This window comes from Platalea leucorodia, assembly GCF_965183815.1.
Source record: "Platalea leucorodia genome assembly, chromosome: 4".
In the NCBI taxonomy this organism is placed as follows: domain Eukaryota; kingdom Metazoa; phylum Chordata; class Aves; order Pelecaniformes; family Threskiornithidae; genus Platalea; species Platalea leucorodia.
The window spans coordinates 46,323,559-46,342,492 of record NC_138826.1 but is presented as its reverse complement, the minus strand read 5'-3'; the positions used below and the strand labels follow the sequence as shown (position 1 = coordinate 46,342,492).

At 38.6% G+C, this 18,934-nt stretch overlaps 1 protein-coding gene across 1 annotated transcript in view; it reads left to right on the top strand.

Moving 5' to 3' along the window:
- VWF (von Willebrand factor) overlaps positions 1-18,934 on the top strand; it is a 144,311-nt gene that overhangs the window by 110,643 nt on the left and 14,734 nt on the right. The window contains exons 39-46 of the mRNA XM_082310963.1: positions 1,278-1,380; positions 1,490-1,564; positions 2,083-2,187; positions 2,678-2,883; positions 4,223-4,372; positions 12,647-12,757; positions 14,136-14,319; positions 15,208-15,248. Of these exons, the coding sequence (XP_082167089.1) occupies positions 1,278-1,380; positions 1,490-1,564; positions 2,083-2,187; positions 2,678-2,883; positions 4,223-4,372; positions 12,647-12,757; positions 14,136-14,319; positions 15,208-15,248 (975 nt within the window). The remainder of the gene's footprint in view (positions 1-1,277; positions 1,381-1,489; positions 1,565-2,082; positions 2,188-2,677; positions 2,884-4,222; positions 4,373-12,646; positions 12,758-14,135; positions 14,320-15,207; positions 15,249-18,934) is intronic.

Genomic DNA, 18,934 nt, shown 5'->3' with positions numbered 1-18,934 from the left:
CATATCACTACCTGCAAATGTAGGCATTCTCTATCAGCTGCCTTCTCAGGACTTTTTAACCCTGAGGCCACTGAATGCTCTGGCAGAGCGCTCTGAGTTTTCCCAAGCCCTGAGATAATGTTCTTTACTAGCAAAACATTGATGCAAGCTTTCTTTGACTAAAATAGATTTCCTATCGATTAACCAACCCTATGTGATTTGGATGATAAGCTTTGTTAAACCTCTGGCTGGCTTGTTCTAGCATGCCTGCTGTCTTATCCTTGCCATGCGGTTAGCCTTTGAAAGTAAACTGTCTTTTCAGACTCCTGTGATAGCTTAAAATACCTAGATACCTCTGGGTACAGGTGGCAGTATGCTTAGATATTTCCTTCCTTTCTTCTTATTAGTACAGATCTCAGCAGACTGTTATTTTTAAACTGCACTCCAGAGTTTTCTGGATGACACCTTTTCCCTTTGTGGCATCCTAGCCTGCTCTACATGGTCTCACCCAGAACCTGGATCGATTGTGCAAATTAACGTTATTGTCCCATAATGCATCTTTTCACTCTTATCTACCTATTCACATGGAGTTTAAATGTAGATAGTTCTTTATAGATAACTACATCTTTAAAATCAGTTATTTTCCTCTCTCTCAAGAGAGAGAGAGAAATGTGCTTGAATACTGATGTACTTTACTGGCAACTTCTGAATGTGCTTATTACCTTCGGGTTACCACTGCAGCGATAGTTTCAGATTTGGGCTTGCTATGGTGCTTTTCAGTCTGCAGTCCACTGGGAAATCAAGTGATGACACCCCACCTATTCTTACTAAAAAATATGCACTGTTTATTTCTCTGTGTTTAAGTACTACTAATTTGGGAAAGCAGCCACTTCTATGTATTTCCCAAAATATTGTTGTTTCTCTTATTACCACTGAACATCCAATCATGGTATGTAGTTGCATGAGTCCACTGTTACTCACAATAGCCTGCAATTTCATTTATAACTTCTGAGCATTTTTCATGCTTAAAACAATAGTAATTCCTCATCCCATTCATGCATTCTTTACATCTTTTGCTAAATTGGTACACTACAGTCATTTCAGAATTATGTGTCTCCTTAGGTTCTTGCTGTTAACAGAGCAACCAACCAATGCTGCATATAGCCTTCTGTTTTTCTAAATTGGTGTTGCTCAACCTCACCCACTCCCATTGCCAACATGCCAGTGGCCAGAATATTTGATTTCTTTCTAACAATCTGTTTGGTTTTTTTTTTTTTTTTTTTTTTTTTTTGGTGCAGCACATGGAAACATGGATTCCTGCTAACGAGCCTTGCAAGATCTGCACATGTCTCGATAACAAGAAAGTAAACTGCACCCTCCGACCTTGCCCTACTGCCAAACGTAAATTCGTTTAGCTCTAAGTATAATTGGACTTTAATTGATGTTTTTGTTACCTAGTTCTCTAGTTCTTATCCAAACTTGTTTTATGGATGTTTTCTTCTTACTCCAGCTGTTCAGTGTGGTCCCTGTGAAGTCCCTCGTCTGCGCAGGGACCCCAGTCAGTGCTGCCCCGAGTACGAGTGTGGTAGGTTCTCATAAACTGTTGGAGTCTTCTTGGTACATATTTTTACAAAATGCTTCAAAGGGATACAATCTGTGGTTTTGTTTAATGCAATACTCCATTTTTTAACCACTGAATGAATGTACAATCATCTATGTGGAAAAAGAAACAACTCCTGAGGATGTGAGACTCAATTCATGTCAAACTTGGCTTTCTGTAAGAGATGAAAAAGGGAACAGAGCAATTTGTTGAAATGACATTAGAATACTCTTTTTTCAAGTACCTATTTTTGCACGGTCTATATTTGCACATTAAATATAACATTAGAACCTTAATCCTCATAACCCAAACTTGAACTGTTCCCTAAGCTATTTTGAAAACAAACTCTGACCCGCTGAAGTCTAACTTACTTTGTATTTTAGGATAGCAATTGAGTGTAGGGAAAAGAAGGTTAATGGGGACGTGCATGTGTGTGTGTGTCTTTTCTTGACGACTAAGTAGTCATACGTGGTCTTAAACACTCTTTCAATTTTTCTTCTTAGTCTGTGACCTGGTTTCCTGTGATTTGCCTCCTGCCCCTGTCTGTGAGTTTGGCCTGCAACTTGCTCTGACCAACCCTGGAGAATGCAGACCAAATTACACATGTGGTAAGTTTTTGTTTTGTTTTGTTTTTTAGCAGGGAGTGACACTGGAGCGTTGCATTTGAGCAACACTGACAACTTCCTTTAGACGTTATTTTTTCCCTCTGAAAGGTTTAATTTTGGAGGCAGCAGAAATTTAATGATTTCAGAGACTTGGAAGAAGGGTGTTGTTGGCACTTTCTGAGTATGCTTTTGAATTAAGGAAAAGAGAAACACTTTGCTCTTGGACGTGTGTGCTCTGACTCTTTTGCTTATTTTATAAATCTTTTTGATTGTATATGAAACAAGAATTTTTTTGGCAGGGTAGGAACTTTTCCTGAACCTGCAACACAATTTTTGACCTGGGTCTTTTATATCTGCATTACTTCTTAGTCTTTAAGTAGGTTTGTAACAGTTTGCAGTAGCAAATTAGTGCCTTGCTGCCAGAGAACTGTTGTTCACTCACGGCACTCTGAAATGCTGTGTGCTTGACATGGTACCTACCTTTTTCTGCTAGCGTGTAACAGAGAAGCATGCAACTTAGTTCAAAGACCTTCCTGCCCACCGCATCGAGAGCTGACTATTAAGAAGACTGAGTGCTGTGATAAATATGAGTGTACCTGCAGCTGCACTAACTCAACAGTGAGTTGCCCTCTGGGATATCTATCCAGATCTCTCACCAATGACTGCGGCTGTGTATCTACCACCTGTGTTCCAGGCACGGTAAGGGGAATGAAGTGTGATTTCCACAGATGAAAGTATTTTTTGTACATGGAGTGACAGCATCAAAGTCAGTCATTAACAAGCCCCCAAAGAGACTACTGGATAATGATGCCAGGGCATTTTAAATTTACATGTGTCTGAGAGCAACACATTTGCATCACACTGTTGCTTGTTTTATTACAGCCATTTATTCTGACATAATCAACCTCTTTTTTGAGACTTTGAGATAATCAGGTGATTTTATATATTCCTAATGCTTGAATGACCTTGAAGTTTCATATATATATATATATATATATATATATATATATATGGAATTTCAGAGGTAATTTTGAAATGTTTCCTTTGTTTCTGGATAGCAGAGGTACATGCTTTGGGGTCAGTATGGTCACTATATATTCTTTCAATCCTATAGTAACTTTATTGAAATATTTGAGACACCTTAGACCTAAACTCCTTGTGCCCATTGATTACCTTTGCCTCTGCCTAAGGAGGCACTGTATCTTATATGAAATATATTGCCACTTTTTGCCAAATTAATACCTGACTCTCTTACAAGTTTCACCAGGATATATTTTTCCTTATTTTGCCAACCTTTAATTAAGTTGTTATATTATGTTAACCTTTAAGATAAGGTTGCTTAGAGGAGAAGTTGCAAGGCAATGTAACCTTTTCGTTGAAGCAACCTTACCTCACAGCTTAACATCAGGTTATACTGTCTTGCAACTCAGGAGATCTAGCCTTTATTTTTTGTTCCTAAGTAGTTCATGACCTTGCATAAGTAATTTTATGTCTTTGTGAGTTACTTGCTATATCTATAAAAATAAATGATGTTTATCTCTTTAATAACGTGCTGTAAAATTTACTAATAGGAAGTGCAATATTAGAGATGGCAGTACTTTTGTGGCAGCTGTGATGGCTTAAGGATACAAGAGAATGAATGCTTGTAGCTTGAAGTAGTACCTTTTCAGATCAGCTGATTTAGCTGGAAGAAGTTTTGTGTGCATGGTTCCTTCTACAAGACTCACTGTTTATTATCTCTAAATATTGTGTCATGTTATACTTCCAGTGAAACTGAGTCAGACCCTGGGCAATTCCACCGAATGCAGATAAAAATCTCCAATTTATTCTTTATAAAACAGCATCATTGGTTGCCCTTATTTTCCTTTCCTCAACAGAGTGACCACAATTTTAAGACCTGTACCATTTCTACTGGGTTCAAAGTATTTCATAAAGTTTGTGGTAGTTTTCATATCTTAAAAAGAAGCCTTCTGGAGCCAGCAGTGTGCCCTTACAGCAGCAGTGTGCTCTTTCATGTATTAATTGTTGCATTCAACAGGTGTGTGTGCACAACAACGTAGTCTATCCCGTTGGGACAACCTGGGAAGATGGTTGCAGGGAATGCTCTTGCACTAGTATGAGGGATGATGTTACAGGACTTCAGATGATGGAGTGTCATGACAAAGCATGCAACACATTCTGCTCTCAGGTGAGTAACATTTAAACCAGTGCATTAGCCAGCAGAGGCCTGATAGGGATCTGAAATGATTACTTTTAAACCTGCATGTTTAGAGAAACCAGAGAAAAATAGAAAATAAGTGTTGTAGCAATGAATTATCTTGGGAACAGAGTCTAAGAAGGCCTGAGCATTACTGACTTTATTTTAGGGTTATTGTTTTAGGATCGTATCCTGCTGCCAAGGAAATCACTGACAAGTTTATTTTATATTTCAGTAAAAGGAGAACTGCATCCTGAAGTGTCTATCATTTACACCATTTGCATAATAATACTCATGATGTCTGAAGTTCAATTTCAAATGACTTTGTTCTAGCTGAAGTTCACTTTCTGAAAAGAACATTTCAGATCTGTCTATTGCTCAGCTTTGTCCATGATAGCAGTAATAACACCACATGCTGTGGCCTTTATTATGCTCAGACATCTGCTATGTGCTATTAAATTATGTGGTCTACTTTTGGAAGCCCACAAAGGAAGTATGAGCTGCTTTGTTATATTGACATAGCTGGTCAAGCAGGAGGAGACAGATACTTGGTACAAGAAGTTGGTAGAAGAATTCTAGAAGGGTCAAAGGATTTGGTTAAAAGTCAGCAGCACTTGCCAGTGTCATAGATTAGAAGACTTTGACCATAACATAATTTGTGCAAACACAAGTTCAAAATGTTTTTTTTTTTTATACTTCCTTTAAACTACCCAGTTTACATCCCTAACATTCCTTGCCTTAACATAATGTGGAGAATAAGGAAGTAGAAAATCACTGTAAAGTTAAATGTGATTCCCTACAGTTGCATTTTGCTCTGGTATCTAGCACCTTGTACCCATAATCCCTGAGAATTCCTATGTCCTTGCTTCATGAGGTTAGCATGGATGTGTCGGTCAGGGAGGACAGTGGAAATGCACAGCTTGGGTCTGCAGAAAAAGCAGATGGCAGAAGAGGTTGCCCAGCCAAGTGCTGACAACCCACACCCCTTACCAACTGCCATGGGGCTAGAGAAGTTGTGCTGCAAATGTCAGAGGCTACCACAAATACATTTTGCCTCTTTGTAAGGCTTTCAGTATATACATGGATTAGTTGAGATTGTTCTTGATGGTATTAGCCAATTCCATTCAGGAAAAGGCACATCTGACTTGAAGCAGCTCCTCCATAGTCCATGGTCTGCTGTGTTCACAATCTGCCAGTTCAGTAGGCTCTGTGGGGTCCATGTGGAGCAACTACATGTGGCTGTGTGGGATTCAGAATATTCTCTGCAGGTCTTTTGCTGACCCAGGGTTTTCCCCATAGGTTTGTTCCTCCCTGAACTGTGACATGAAGCCCAGAAGAAGCCAATTTGTTTTTTTTTCCTCAGTGCAGAAGCAAAGTTGAGCTAGTTAATGCTATGCAAATCTCCAAGTTGCTTTTGAATATAATATTAGGCTACATATTGCATTAGCCCACACAAAATTCAAACAGCTGACCAATCAGCAAGTGTTTTCCAAATGTGTGTTGTAACATCAATGCTCTCCGTGGTCCAGTAGCTGATAAAAGTCTTCATGTTGGCCTGTGACTCAACTGACTGCCCCAGTGTCATTACAGGTGACCAGCTGGAATTTGTCAGTGGGAAATGCAAAGGAGGGCATACTACAGTAATAACTGCAAACCCCTTTAACTAAGAGGGACAGGTGCTGCTTGCTGCTTCTGTGCTTGATTCACTGTGCTGACTGGGATGCTACTACGATATTCTGGGTTTTCTAGTGCTACATGTGAGACAAGATTCACTTGCTTTTTTCTTCTTGCTGGAAATACAGTGAATCTCTAAACAAATATATCATGCACATTCCGCTCCTCTGCCAGGCCTCCAAATCTTTGCAGGCTATTTCTCACTGTTTTTCCTAAACCTTTTAACTGATTTTAAGAAGTCTGCTTTTTTTTTTTTTTTTTTTTTTTTTTTTTTTTGAATGAGTCCCATCTATGCAGTTGCATTCAGAACAGAGGATAAGAAAAATCAGTATGTGATTTCTCTTCTTTCTCCTTGCTTTTATTCAGTTACATTTGGAAGAAACGTCTTCACTAGCAAACCTTGTATATACAGCTATGAGAAGTTAGGGGTCTTCTTTTTGCTTTAGGAAAGACATCATTAATAATGTGTCTGGAAGTCAAAGACTGACCTTGGGCATAGAGCATGTATGTGCAGTACCTCATGGCTGAGTTAACATTATTGCAGAAACCCTGCACTGTCAGACTTGTTTTAGTTTCAGTTAAACAAACCAATATCTGAAAAACAATTATCTTTTCTGAACTCTATTAAGATAATTGTGTCTCGGTTTTCAAAGAATTTCAAATGCCTTAATACCACTGTATTTCAATATCATTTAACTTACAGCCTTCGTATCAGAACAAGGCCAGACAGCATATAGATATGTGCACTTGCGAAGGTGTGGAAAAAAAAATGCCACACTTTTTTTGAATAATATTTTCCTCTGTTTTGTCTTAAACACTGCATAATTCCAGAGCAAAAAACAAATCCATAAAACAAACAAACAACAAACCAAACTAGTGCTCTTTCTGCGAGTGTAGAGTTTGGTGAGAAAGCTTGAGGATGCCCAATGCAGTGAAAACCATGACTGCAGATGTGAGAGCTGTCAGCTTTTGCAAGAGAATCCCTTCCATTTCCATTTGTTGAAGAGACTTATTTCTAGTATGGCAGTTATTATGAAATATTAGATCTAAAGTATCTGGCTCATAGCCATAACTTTATCAATAATCTGTTATTCTAATAAAGTATTATTAATGCAGAGCTACAGTTTCTTGACAAATCAGCCTTAAGTATTGTAGTGTCAAAAAGCTTTTTTAAAACAAAAAGCCTTGGTGGAAACCATGACAGTTCTTTTTGGGAATCTGCCATTTCTTCTGCTCCTTTAATGGTTATCAAAGGTGTACAACCAAAACCATAGCTGTTGGAGAACCTGGATATCTCAGATTTTCTTTTTTCCTTTGCTTATTCCTGATTCAGTGGACATATATATCAAGGACTGCAGAAGTTCTGTAATCCAGTTTGAATTGGCCTTAATGCTTATTTTTTAAGTTCCAATTAATGACATTTAAAGTTGTATTGACATTAAAGACATACTTTAATCATGGATCATTACTAAGATGACAGTTAAACTCTCTGCTGCTTGTGGTTATTAATTCCATTCTGATCTGAATTCTCTCAGTGCCAGGAGGCACACAAGGCGCGAACATTGTTCTTCCACTTCGATCGGTCTGTGGCTGCGTGCTCTGGAGTCCCAAGGGCCACAGCGCAGTCTTCTGTTGGTTTTTTCCTCAAGACATGACCGATCCAGTTCCATCTCCTCCTCCTCACTTCATTACTGATTTTCTCCATCTCTGCCATTTCATTTTTTTTTTTTTTGAAAGTTGATGCTCGTCGTTTCTGCAACTTTTTATTTTTTTTTTTTCTGGGAGGAGGTAGTTGGCCTCCTGCCCAACCCCCATGACTTGGAGGGCCAGTGGTTTTTCTGTCAGGGTGGCCTTCCCTTAGGCTGCGTTGGTTCGTGGCACCTTCTTCAATTTTATCCGGTGCACCCTCCAGAGAGGGATCCCCTATCCACCACCCAGGGGACGCGCCTTCTAGCCGTGCAGCCCCAGCCGAAGGTATTAATTCCGTTGCCGGGTCTTAAAGTTGTGGAGTGTCATTGTCGACTGTGTCATCTGACTTCTGTGGAAACACCTTACAGTTTTTTATCTAGCTACACCAAAAGACAAAAAAATGTAATACGTGTACTAGCTTCTTCACCCTGATGAATGAACGGTGTTAACTGTTCTCCTGAGCATGAAAAAATCAAACTCAAATCCTATCTGTTGTTTTAGAATGTAAAGAAATGCTATGGAAAGAGAGTGGATGTTTCATTAAAATGAACCAATCCCACAGTCCTCTGAGGATGTTAACAGCAAATCTAGACTTCTCCCTTGCAAACCAGATGTGAGTTTGCTTCATTATATGCCATAGTCCCCTCACTTTTTCTGTTCTCTTCTATCTTTCTCTTACCAAAGTTTTTGAGAAAGCAAGCAGATAATTGCTGTAATTATTGCATGTGCCACAAGGAGGAGTGGTGTCTCCCTTCTGCAGCTTCTTCAGAAATTATTTCTCTGAGAGTGCATCAGACTACTTCCCTTCAGAGAATCATGAAAATGAATTACAGCTTTCAAAACACCTTAAAATCACTAGTATACTAATGTGAAGGGAACACTTGCTTTGCTTAATTTCTGTCAGTGTTCTTGGAGTTAGGTACTTTGTAGGTGATATAAAAGAGTGTGGTTTAAAGTATTGGATAATTTAAAATATTAGATGATTATGAGAAGAATGAAGCATAATTTTCTGAGATAAGTGTTTAAGACAAAGCCATTTGGCTAAGTGTGTGTAAATTAATTAGGTTAGATTTTCAAACCTCTTGATGACTGTGTTAAATGAAAATCAAGAACATTTGCACCATATGTGCAAAGGCATAGTGAATGATGTTTTCAATGGATGCTGACTACAAAATCTATGGCTTTAATCTCCAATATTTCAAATGGATATTTTCCTTTGAAGTAGCATGTAAAGCATCGTAGTAAATGGTTTAATAGTGTTTATTAAGGAGGTCAAAGAAATTAATGTAAAAGGAAGACTGTTGTTTGAATATTAAATGCACAGGATCCCATTTAAAAACTGTGAAAGTCTTGGTGGGAGGTAATTTCAAACATCCTGCTTGCATTTTAAAGCATAATTTATTATGAAAATCAGGAAATGATACCTTAATGTTCTAGAGATTTGCAAATGGAGAATTAAGTCCTCACCTGGGGTAAATTTCTAGAATTGTGCTGATTCATTGTCACTGAAGATTTTGCTTTCAGCATTTCACGTTGATTTATATCCATGCTACTCCATTTTTGTCAGTCTACTGTTGCCAGTTTCATTCTCTTTGGTTCCTCTAACCCTCTCTAGGTACTATCAATCATCTCAATATGTAAAAGGAAAATACTGGAACCGCCTTAAAAATACTACGTTGAGGAATAATCTCCATTCTTTCTTTCCTGCTTTGTTGGCCAAAAGGCAGCTGACAGAGTTTTCTGGCCAAAAGCTTAGCACCTATGAAAAGGTGAACTATGTATCCTGAGCAACCCTAGAATGAAAGAGTGCAAAAACATGCCAAGCTGTAGCCTGTGTGTATCCCTCCAGTAGCCTTGAGTAGGCAAGGAAACCAAAATCTGTGTTCTCTGAATGCTACAGAATTAATCCGCATTTCTCATTTGTTTGTTGGAAGCCAAGCCCCAGCTCAAAAGTAGGCAAAATTTCTACCCCATCTAGAATATCTTAATCCATATGCTTTCACCCTCCACGTGGGAGATCAGCTTTATCTCAGCATTTGTGTTTGATAAAACAGCCTGATCTGGCGGCATAACTGAGCACTTGTCAGGTCCTCTGTCGCAGCTGCTGGTTATCACTCCCAAGTCAGCCACGTGCACCTGTTCAAGTGCAAGGGGTGCCTTGTGTTGCCTTATCCCTTACCTCCCGGGGTACGGGGATTTTTTTAGTCCTGTAGACTGTGATCAGACAGATCTCAGTGTGACAGACAGTCAGACACTTACCAAAAGGCTTCTTCTGAGTTTTAATTCCCTGTTTGAAGTTTGAACTCTGTGTTTTTTTTTTTAAAAAAAAAAAAAAAAAAAAAAAAAAAAAAAAAAAAGGCAAGATGCGGAGGAGGAATAAAGCAGCAGATCCAGTCCAGAAAAAGCAGGGGACAAGCAGAATATTGACTATAAGTGGATCCCTCTAAGTGGATCCTTGAACAAACCATGGCAAACACTGTCACCTCTATATGCTAGAAAATGAAAAATAATGAAGGAAGAGATGGATAATACTTAGTCTGCCTAGTTCGATCTAACATTAACCTTTGACGGCACAGTATCTGAGACTTGTCAGATGTTCATGTTGATAGATTGTGCAGCTCAGGAATAATCCTGGTAGCATATACTCTTTGTACATGAGTCATCTAACTGGAGGGGAAAAAAAACCAAACAACAACAACAAAAAAGCAAAAAACAAACAAAGAAAAAAAACCCCAAACAAATCCACAACAAAAAACCACCTCAAAATGCACAATACATTTTCCTTTTCTTAGATATAACCTTAAACATTATTTTATGTTTAATTCTAAAGGTGGTAAAGCTTTATTTATTTCTGTGGGCCCAAATTTTTATGGTGTGAGTACATAAGGTGGGGTTTTCCAATGGTGAAATATTTCTCATGTTGTGGAGGATCTGTGACAGCAGGGAATCACTGTTCACCTTCTTGTCAAGTACAGATGGCTGCTCTGCTTTTTGAGGAGCTCATGGACTGCTGCAGTTTGCAGGTTTGTCTTCTGAGACAGGTTTGTAGGCTGCAGTGGTTCAGGGACTGCCTTAGGAGGAGCTTAGCAGGCGCTGAGGTCAGGAGCCGTGGTCTCCTGTATTTCTTCTCCTTAGGAGTCAGAGCCCCCAGATTTTGAACACACCGAGCGCCCAAAGGGCCACTCGGTCAGGTTGAACTGTCCAAAAGCAACATATTTGTTAGTGCCTTAGGAGTGCAAATCACAGCTGGAGTCTGCTGCATAGCACCTTTTTGTTTGTACTTTAGAGGGCTCTGTTGAAACCAACTTAGTGAAATTTGGGTCCTGCAGCTGGATTTTGCTTGGTCAGGACGCTGGGTTTATTCTGGGCACAAACAGCTCATGGATTTTTATTTCTCTGAGTTTGCCACTAAATAAAAAGTTGCATCCTGTACTTCAGATGCTTCAGACATGTATTTAGCAGATAAAAGTCATATAAAACACAATGTTCAACAGCACAACTTTCCCCACAAAGCTAGGTCTAGTATTACATTGTATGACATTATACAAAATGCACTTTTTCTGATTATTGAGGTTTGCTAATGTGCGTCATATTGTAAATCAAGGACAGTTCATGAATGGAGGGAGCAGTTGCAAATACTTCAGCAATTGCAGTTCAAAGGGGTTGACCAAAATAAAATGATGCTTATTTTCATTGGCATTTTTTGCACGAACAGTATTTTCTTTGACAGAACATCTTTCCTGCAACTCTGTATTGAAATCGGAGTTATGCTTTGCCCTTTGGAGACTGCTTAGCTATTAAATATAAAAAATATTATTTCTAATTAGAATAAAACTCCTTGCTTTCTTTCACTTGAGTATTCCAGTGTTTGAATATTTGACTAGTTGCTTCAGGAGATGAAAACATGAAATGATCAGTCAAAACTGGTTCTTGGACTGCATTTCCGATCAACCCTTTTCTTCTGCTTCAGCACAGGGCAGTCAGATGTCTGAATGCTCAGACTGAATCCTAACCTTGAAGTTTCAGGAATGAAAAGGGGAGTTATGAGTGCTGATTAGCATCCAAAATGCCACTAAACAGTTTTTACCTTTCATTTTCTTTTATATAATATTATATTAAAAAAAAAGATTTTTGAAATACATTTGCACTCCTCTGCAGGGCCATGTTATTGGAAAGACTTGCACTTTACAATTTGCTAATGCACAAAAGAAACTGCTTATATACAATAAACTAATATTTGGAAATGACTGCTGCTTAATGCTGTTGAAATAGCTCAGGGTCCTCCAAAAGCATTTTTCTTTTATCTCTTCCCTTTCCATTTCTGCCTGTTTATATCATTGTTCTGCTCTGTCTTGTGGCAAATCTTTGTGCTATTATATATTTGAGCAGATCCTAGCAAAAGGAAGAAGTTTCTGGGTGATTTCAGATGTCTTTTTTTTTTTTTTAAATGTTTGGCACCATCAACATTTTCTGCACTCCAAGAAGGGGCGCTCAATACCAGATTAAAGAAGCTGATATCCTCACAAGGCTGGCCCATTGGTTGATTTGCATGACCTGAAGAAGGGTAGTACCTACAGTTAGTTGATGTGGCTGAAGGGAATATCTCTTCAAAATATATATTAAGCAGGAACTCATGAGATAAGAATTTCTGTGTCTAATGTTGTGTGCAAATTAATTTTTATTTTGACAGATTATGTTAACCATTTAACAGGATGCTGAGCTGGGTGGACCACTTGTTTATTTTGTAATAGCAGTGTGTGGCCTTACAGTTCTGTTTTCAAACTCCCCTTTCCATAAAAAGTTGCTAACATTATGCATTTATCCCAGTGTTTTCTTTTAGGATTAATCTGCTCATTTGTCTTCTATTCCTGGATCAGTCAGTCCTTTTCTTTTCTCCCACAGGGATACAAGTATATCGTCCAAGAAGGGGAATGTTGTGGGAGATGCCAGAAGACTGCCTGTGAGGAGCAGCTATTCTGGTCTCGGGGTGATGCAGATCCTCGTTTGCACGAGGTGAGGTGGTAGTGGCATGGACACTTCCTCTTACAGCAGAAGTGCCCTGGAATTGTTTTGTGTTCCATGGAAGGAGATGAAGAAGTTATGTGTTATTTCTCCTATATGGCAAGCAGCACTGAAAAACAATTTTTTTGGGGGCATGTGATTTATCTACTTGATTCTAACAAGCTAACCCTCTCTATCTTCCACTTTCAGGCTCTAAGGAAGCAATGTTTTTATGTAAAATTAGTAATTTCACAAATGTTAGCTCAAAAGAATATTAATGGGACATACTTCTGTGGCTGTAAGCTATTTGTTTAAATTATTCAGAGAGTAATACAAATTAATTGAGAATAACTGGCAGGTGGAGTAGTGGATTGCTTGAATTTCCTGGTCCTATTCAAATCGAATATCCTACTTGGTACACACTGAAATATCAGGAAGTAAATGAGGACAGAAATATGAATTATTCTCTGGTTGCTAAAGATGATTACTGCGTGTCAGATCAGACCGCAGTGGTCCAGGCCATGCTTGTTCTCTGCTCAGAATAGCAGTTTATTTTCAGCAGTGTGCCTCTTCCCTTAGGATTCAAAGAACCCAATGGGCAGTGAGTACATGCAACAGCCATTTAAAATGTGCTGCAGTTACTCTGCCACTCTGGAAAGCTAGGTGGATATTTGTTTCTTTTCTTGCCTACATTTTTCATTCCTTCAGGCTGTTCAGTTTGTTCTGTCCCTAACCCAACTACCCTTGGCAAGCCTCTGCCTGCCCCCATAGCATTAAATTGCTTAATCCTATGCAGAGCTTTGGATTCAACAAAGGCAGGAACAGTAAGTTAAATATGTTCAAAATAATGGACCTTCTCCTCATTTTTTCTTCCCTAAGTATTTTTTGTTATAGTGTGTCTGCATTTTCATCTACACCTCACTTTCACATGCTTGGTATTAACGTTTAAATAATTTCTTTTACAAAGGCAGTCTGCTGCCATCTTTTTAAAAGTTAACGTAACGTTTTGCAGCCTGCCTCTTCCCTGATTTTACCAAGGGCATTTCTTAATGTGGATCAATATTCTGCTCTGCTTCATAAAACAAGCCTTCAGAAGGCCTAGTTTAATGTCCCACCATGTTTTACTGATTTTGGTTGTCCTAAATGGAGTAATAGATCCTTATACTCTGTTGTCCCTTTCTTGCTGTGTCCTCTTTCAACTCTTCTGTAAGACTGTTCTATAAACTGATTGTTGTGATAAGGATTTGTGGAGAACTGTTGAGTGACAGACTGTTCCTGACGCAGTAAACGTGCTTTTTGCAAACCAGCATGTTGGCTATGGTGGTCTTCCCGCTATCCAGTGGTGCAAATACTGCTGCCTATATTTAATCCTTTTACAATTTCCCATCAGGTTGGCACAGAGTGGCGATCCCCCTTCAATCCTTGCATTATCAATGAGTGCATCCGTGTGAACAATGAGGTTTTTGTGCAGCAAAAGAATCGATCTTGCTCTCAAATGGATGTGCCTGACTGTCCAGAGGGAACTGAACTGCGCTGTGACCAAATAATAGACTGCTGTCCTTCTTGCAGATGTGGTAAGGTTTTGGATATGACAAACAGAATCACTGGAGAATGAATCATCTTATGTGTTAATCTTCTGTTTCTCAACAGCAATTTCAAAAGTGCATGTTATGCAAGTATAGTACTACTTTGAAGCTCTCTTGTATGATTTAGACATTGAGTGCAATAGCACCTGCTGCTGTTATTTTCTCTTTACAACTGATGTTCACTGCCTCTTTTTGAACTACTTACTATTGAAGCTATTTTGCATTGCTTCAGAGAGACATAGCAGGCTATGTCTCTACAGCTCTAACCTGCATTGTTAAGCATTTAAAAGAAGACTTGAGGTACTTTTGGCCTAGGAGGTTCAACGCTCTCCCCAGGGCCTGCTATGAACAGGGAGTTTACATGCAGCCATGCTGTCTTCTGCGTGTCTCTGAGCATTGTGGCTGTGGCCATTTCCTAGCATAGACTTGGGTCAAAAGTCTAAATCAGATGATTTAGCTAATTGGCCTCAGTCTGGGAAGACTCGTAGTCATGTTTAATTGACAAGCCACGGCATGAGGAGCTAGCAGTGGAAGGAGGAGAAGAAATAAGCACTGTAACTTGCAGAAAACCCATGAGTGCATCTTCTGTGAGTGCAACACTTGAACCGGAGAGGAAAATTTACACTGTGCCATGCACTTGTTAAAAAACAGCTCAGCAAGGGATATTCGGAGATGGAATTCAGGATAGCTCTGACAAATTGTTACCTTTCAAGGTATAATGTAAGAGGGTTCAATTATGCCTCTTTACAGTGAAACTGGATCTAAATGTCCTCAGTTGGAACTCTAATAAGTCAAAAAGGTATACCTGTGGTTTATTAAGTCTCGGTAATGTCATGATAATGGTAATGCTAAATGGAATATTTTCTTCTTTTCCAGTACCTCTGAATGGTTGTCCTTTGAATGGCACTGTTATTGGGGTAAGACACGATTCCTTTTATTTGCTGTGATGGGAAGACATTTAGATATATGAATGAGCTTTTGAAGAACTTGCCAGAATATAGATAAGCGTACAGGACAGCTTTGTTCAGACAGAATCTCTGCAAGTGGGACCTTGGGGTAAAAGCAGTGGCAAGAGGCTGAGCACGTGTATGTCCAGTTCATGACCCTGCCACAGTCTTTCTATATGACAACGAGTATCTCTGCAAAATGGGACAGTAACATTTCCTTATCTTGAAAGGATGCTTGAGAAAAGTGCTAGGAAACCATAGTAATCTGCATTGTGTCATGATTTGCAGGCTACCAAACACACAGGAAACTATCTGCAAGGGATAATCTCAAAAATGATCCTTGCCCACCTTGGGGAAGCAAAAACTTCCCGTATTCTACCTAGAGGATAAGGCAGATTAAAAAAGGATGGAGACTCTTGCTCCACCTGTGTGGAAGGAGGGGTATCCCTCCTTGGCTATTAGTAGGAACAGGAAAGCTGAGCTTTCTTACTGGTTGACCTCTGTCTCTTTTCAAGATCCCTGCTGATATGCCCTCAGAGGAAATTTTTTCTTGACTGCATATTTAATGGATAGATTAAGACATGTTTAACCCAGCCCATGACAGTGGGAATGATGGGACTTAAGGATCTGATCTCATTTATGCCGGATTTATCTTTGGAGAGCGCTGTCAATTGTCCATTGTTTCCCTAAATCCATATTCTGGCAGCACCTCTGGTGTCAAAGAGCTCTAAATATTCTCATCATCCCCTGGGGAAACAGGTCCTCTTTAGTCATTTAACCTAACTTTTAACCTACGTATCCCTGCATTGTCAATGTATGTCTTTCTTTTTTCATTTATTTAAAAGGTAAGTTTACCCTAATCTCTTTGGACTTTTGAAATATGGCGGAGGGAAGCTTTCTCCATCTGTTTCTTCTGGTTTTGATCTTTTTCATAGGCGATGGACATAAGTTTATCAGTTTGTTGGAGCTAAAACCCTGTCATCAAGCATCCATCATTCTGTGTGGGGATTACTTCCCTGTAGAAATAAATCCAAGGAGTAACTTTGCCTTTCTTATCAGAACACTGGGAGAAGGGTTTTAAAGTGGTAAAATCTGAAATAATCTGCTTTCTCTTTGATTCCTCTACTTGTCCTCTCTGTAGTATGTTGTCAAAACTAGTTGTGGCATTTTGTAAAGACCATACTTGTAGAGAATGTCATGCAATATAGTAATTGCTAGCTCCTGCAACCTTCAGTTATATAGGATATGCATATATATATATATTCTCTGTTGCAAAAAGAAGTTGTCTTTCCAGTTGCATGCTGTTCTTCCATGAAGAACTATGTGAACAGCTATTTTTTTTCCCTTCCAACAAAGTGTTCACCTGATCTGTCAAGTGAAGTCTTTGTTCTGTTTTCAAGTGTTTTAAAATATTATGAAATATTTTAAAATTAACCATAAACAATTTTTGAAACAAAATGTCGTGTTGAAGGCGAAATGAGAAGTATCTGTATTTTGAAGACTTAAAAATAAAATATTTCAGCTTCTACAATATTGAAAAAAATTCCTATCTTAATAAAATTTTCCCCATTTGAAATTAATTCGTAAAGTGTTCCAGCTGACACAAAACTACATTTTGACTCATTCTTATTTGCTATCATCTGGCTATATATAAAAGCCATCTTTAAAAATTTTTCGTATCTTTTTTTTTTAATACAGCTTTTAAAATGTGTTATTTTTCTTCCTGACAATCGGTCATTTTATCAAACACTGCTTGTGCAAGATTTTGAGGGTGTAGGTAGGCCTCAGCTGTTACATTACTTCTGTGCTTTTGCTGTCACAAGTGTCAAGCGTTACTGAAGTTAGCATTCAGCAATGCAGTTACCAAAATATTTTCTCAGGATGGAGAGTGTGAAATTCTTGAGGTATAATCTTGGAAGATTTCTAAAGAAAGTGGGCATTCTGATTAAAAAAAAAAAAAAAAAAAAAAAATCAAGCTTATATTATAACTTGTCTTAAATTAATGAACTTTTAAGTTAAACTAGCTTTATTTAATGACTTATTGTAAGCTAATTAGCTATATGTCTGAAAGCTTTTGAGCAGCTGACATTACTACAGCTTTGTCTTACACTATTTTCTACTTCAATGACTGTTCCAGAGTTCTGGTCAGGAAGGAAGATGTGGTATCCACAGAAGTTTATACTTCCTGGATTTCAAAACCTTTATTCTGGGTCCTTTAAGAATAGGTTTCAAATTTCATTTTATATCAAGGGAAAACTTTGCTCCATTAACTCATTCACTGAATAGTTCCAAGTTTTGAGTCTTTTACTGCAGTTCTGTTAACTGGCTGTATCCTTAATCCTTTTACATTTTTGTCTTGTATCTGGTTACCAATATTATATTCCAGTAATTTGGTGTATTGCATTCATTCCGCTGTTCTTAACAATGCTGTGGGCTTTAACTGCAGACTTCCAAGCAGGTGGCTGTATTTACCAAAAGGATTATGTGTTTCACTCATCTGTTTTCCCAGGCTTTTACTGAGTGGCATTTTTGAAGGAGATCTGAGTAGATTCAGGCTTCGTGCAGGTTATTTTTGTTGCACTGACTAACACTGGGTTAGCAGATGTTGACATTTCATTCTAAGTTAGCCAAGAAAACACATGATAGGTGTATTATTTAAAGGGAAAAAGATGTATCAACCCATTATTTCACTCATTTCTGTCATGCTAAGCTGTATTTGTTCACAGAAAGCCATTGTTAAAGCCATTTGCATGCTGATCCCTAAATACATGAAATAAATATCATAGAACTAATCTGAGATGCAAACTTTGGATCAAGGTAAGACCTTCCCCCAAAAGTTAAAGGCACTTGTGCATGAAGATTTTGTTTCAACATGTCTCTAGTAAGCCCTATGTGCCTGCCCATAACAGTGATTTTTAGTATAAACTCAACTTTATCTGTCTTTTTTGTATTTAATTGGAATGTTAGCCCTATTAGAAGGAAGATCCAGTGAGGGTATCAATTGTAATATCTGTTGTGGCTTTAAAGATGCTTTCTTCCTGATGTGAAATCCTAGAGCTACTGAGGCATTCTGTGATAAGCATTTACTTTTAGAGGGCCTGAATTAAGTACAATTATGATAGTAAAGAAAATAAACCCAAATATATTTTGAAACGAGTCACCATGATGAGGACTTCCCCCAGATTTGCAAGGCTTTTGAGTGTGCATGCACATGTGTGTGTGGAGCTACTAACCAGTAGAGCGGTACTAGTGTCAGTGGATTGAATGCCCTTGTGAGGCCATGTAGTCTGTACTAGAACTATCACTCTGATGTTCGAATGCTTTCCAATGTTGAGAGAAGACAAGAAGTCTAGTGTTTCATGTGACGCTTGCTCTCCGTCCCTCTCCCATAGGAAAATGTTATGAGTGTGTCCTCATGCCCGCATCCATTGAGGTCTTTTAACGCTCCAGATTAATGACCTGATACTCACTGTAAAAGGTTAAACCAAGAAAGCTGAAGGGTTCTGTCTTGAGGTCTCAAGCTGGGTTGTTAAAAGACAGGGATCACTTCATTGTTATTACCACCCCATCATGTTGTTTGTGGGGGATCTTTTTTTATAGACCTCCACAAAACAAGAAAAAAGTCATTGCTACTGCTGGTGCTTTATAGAAAGCCA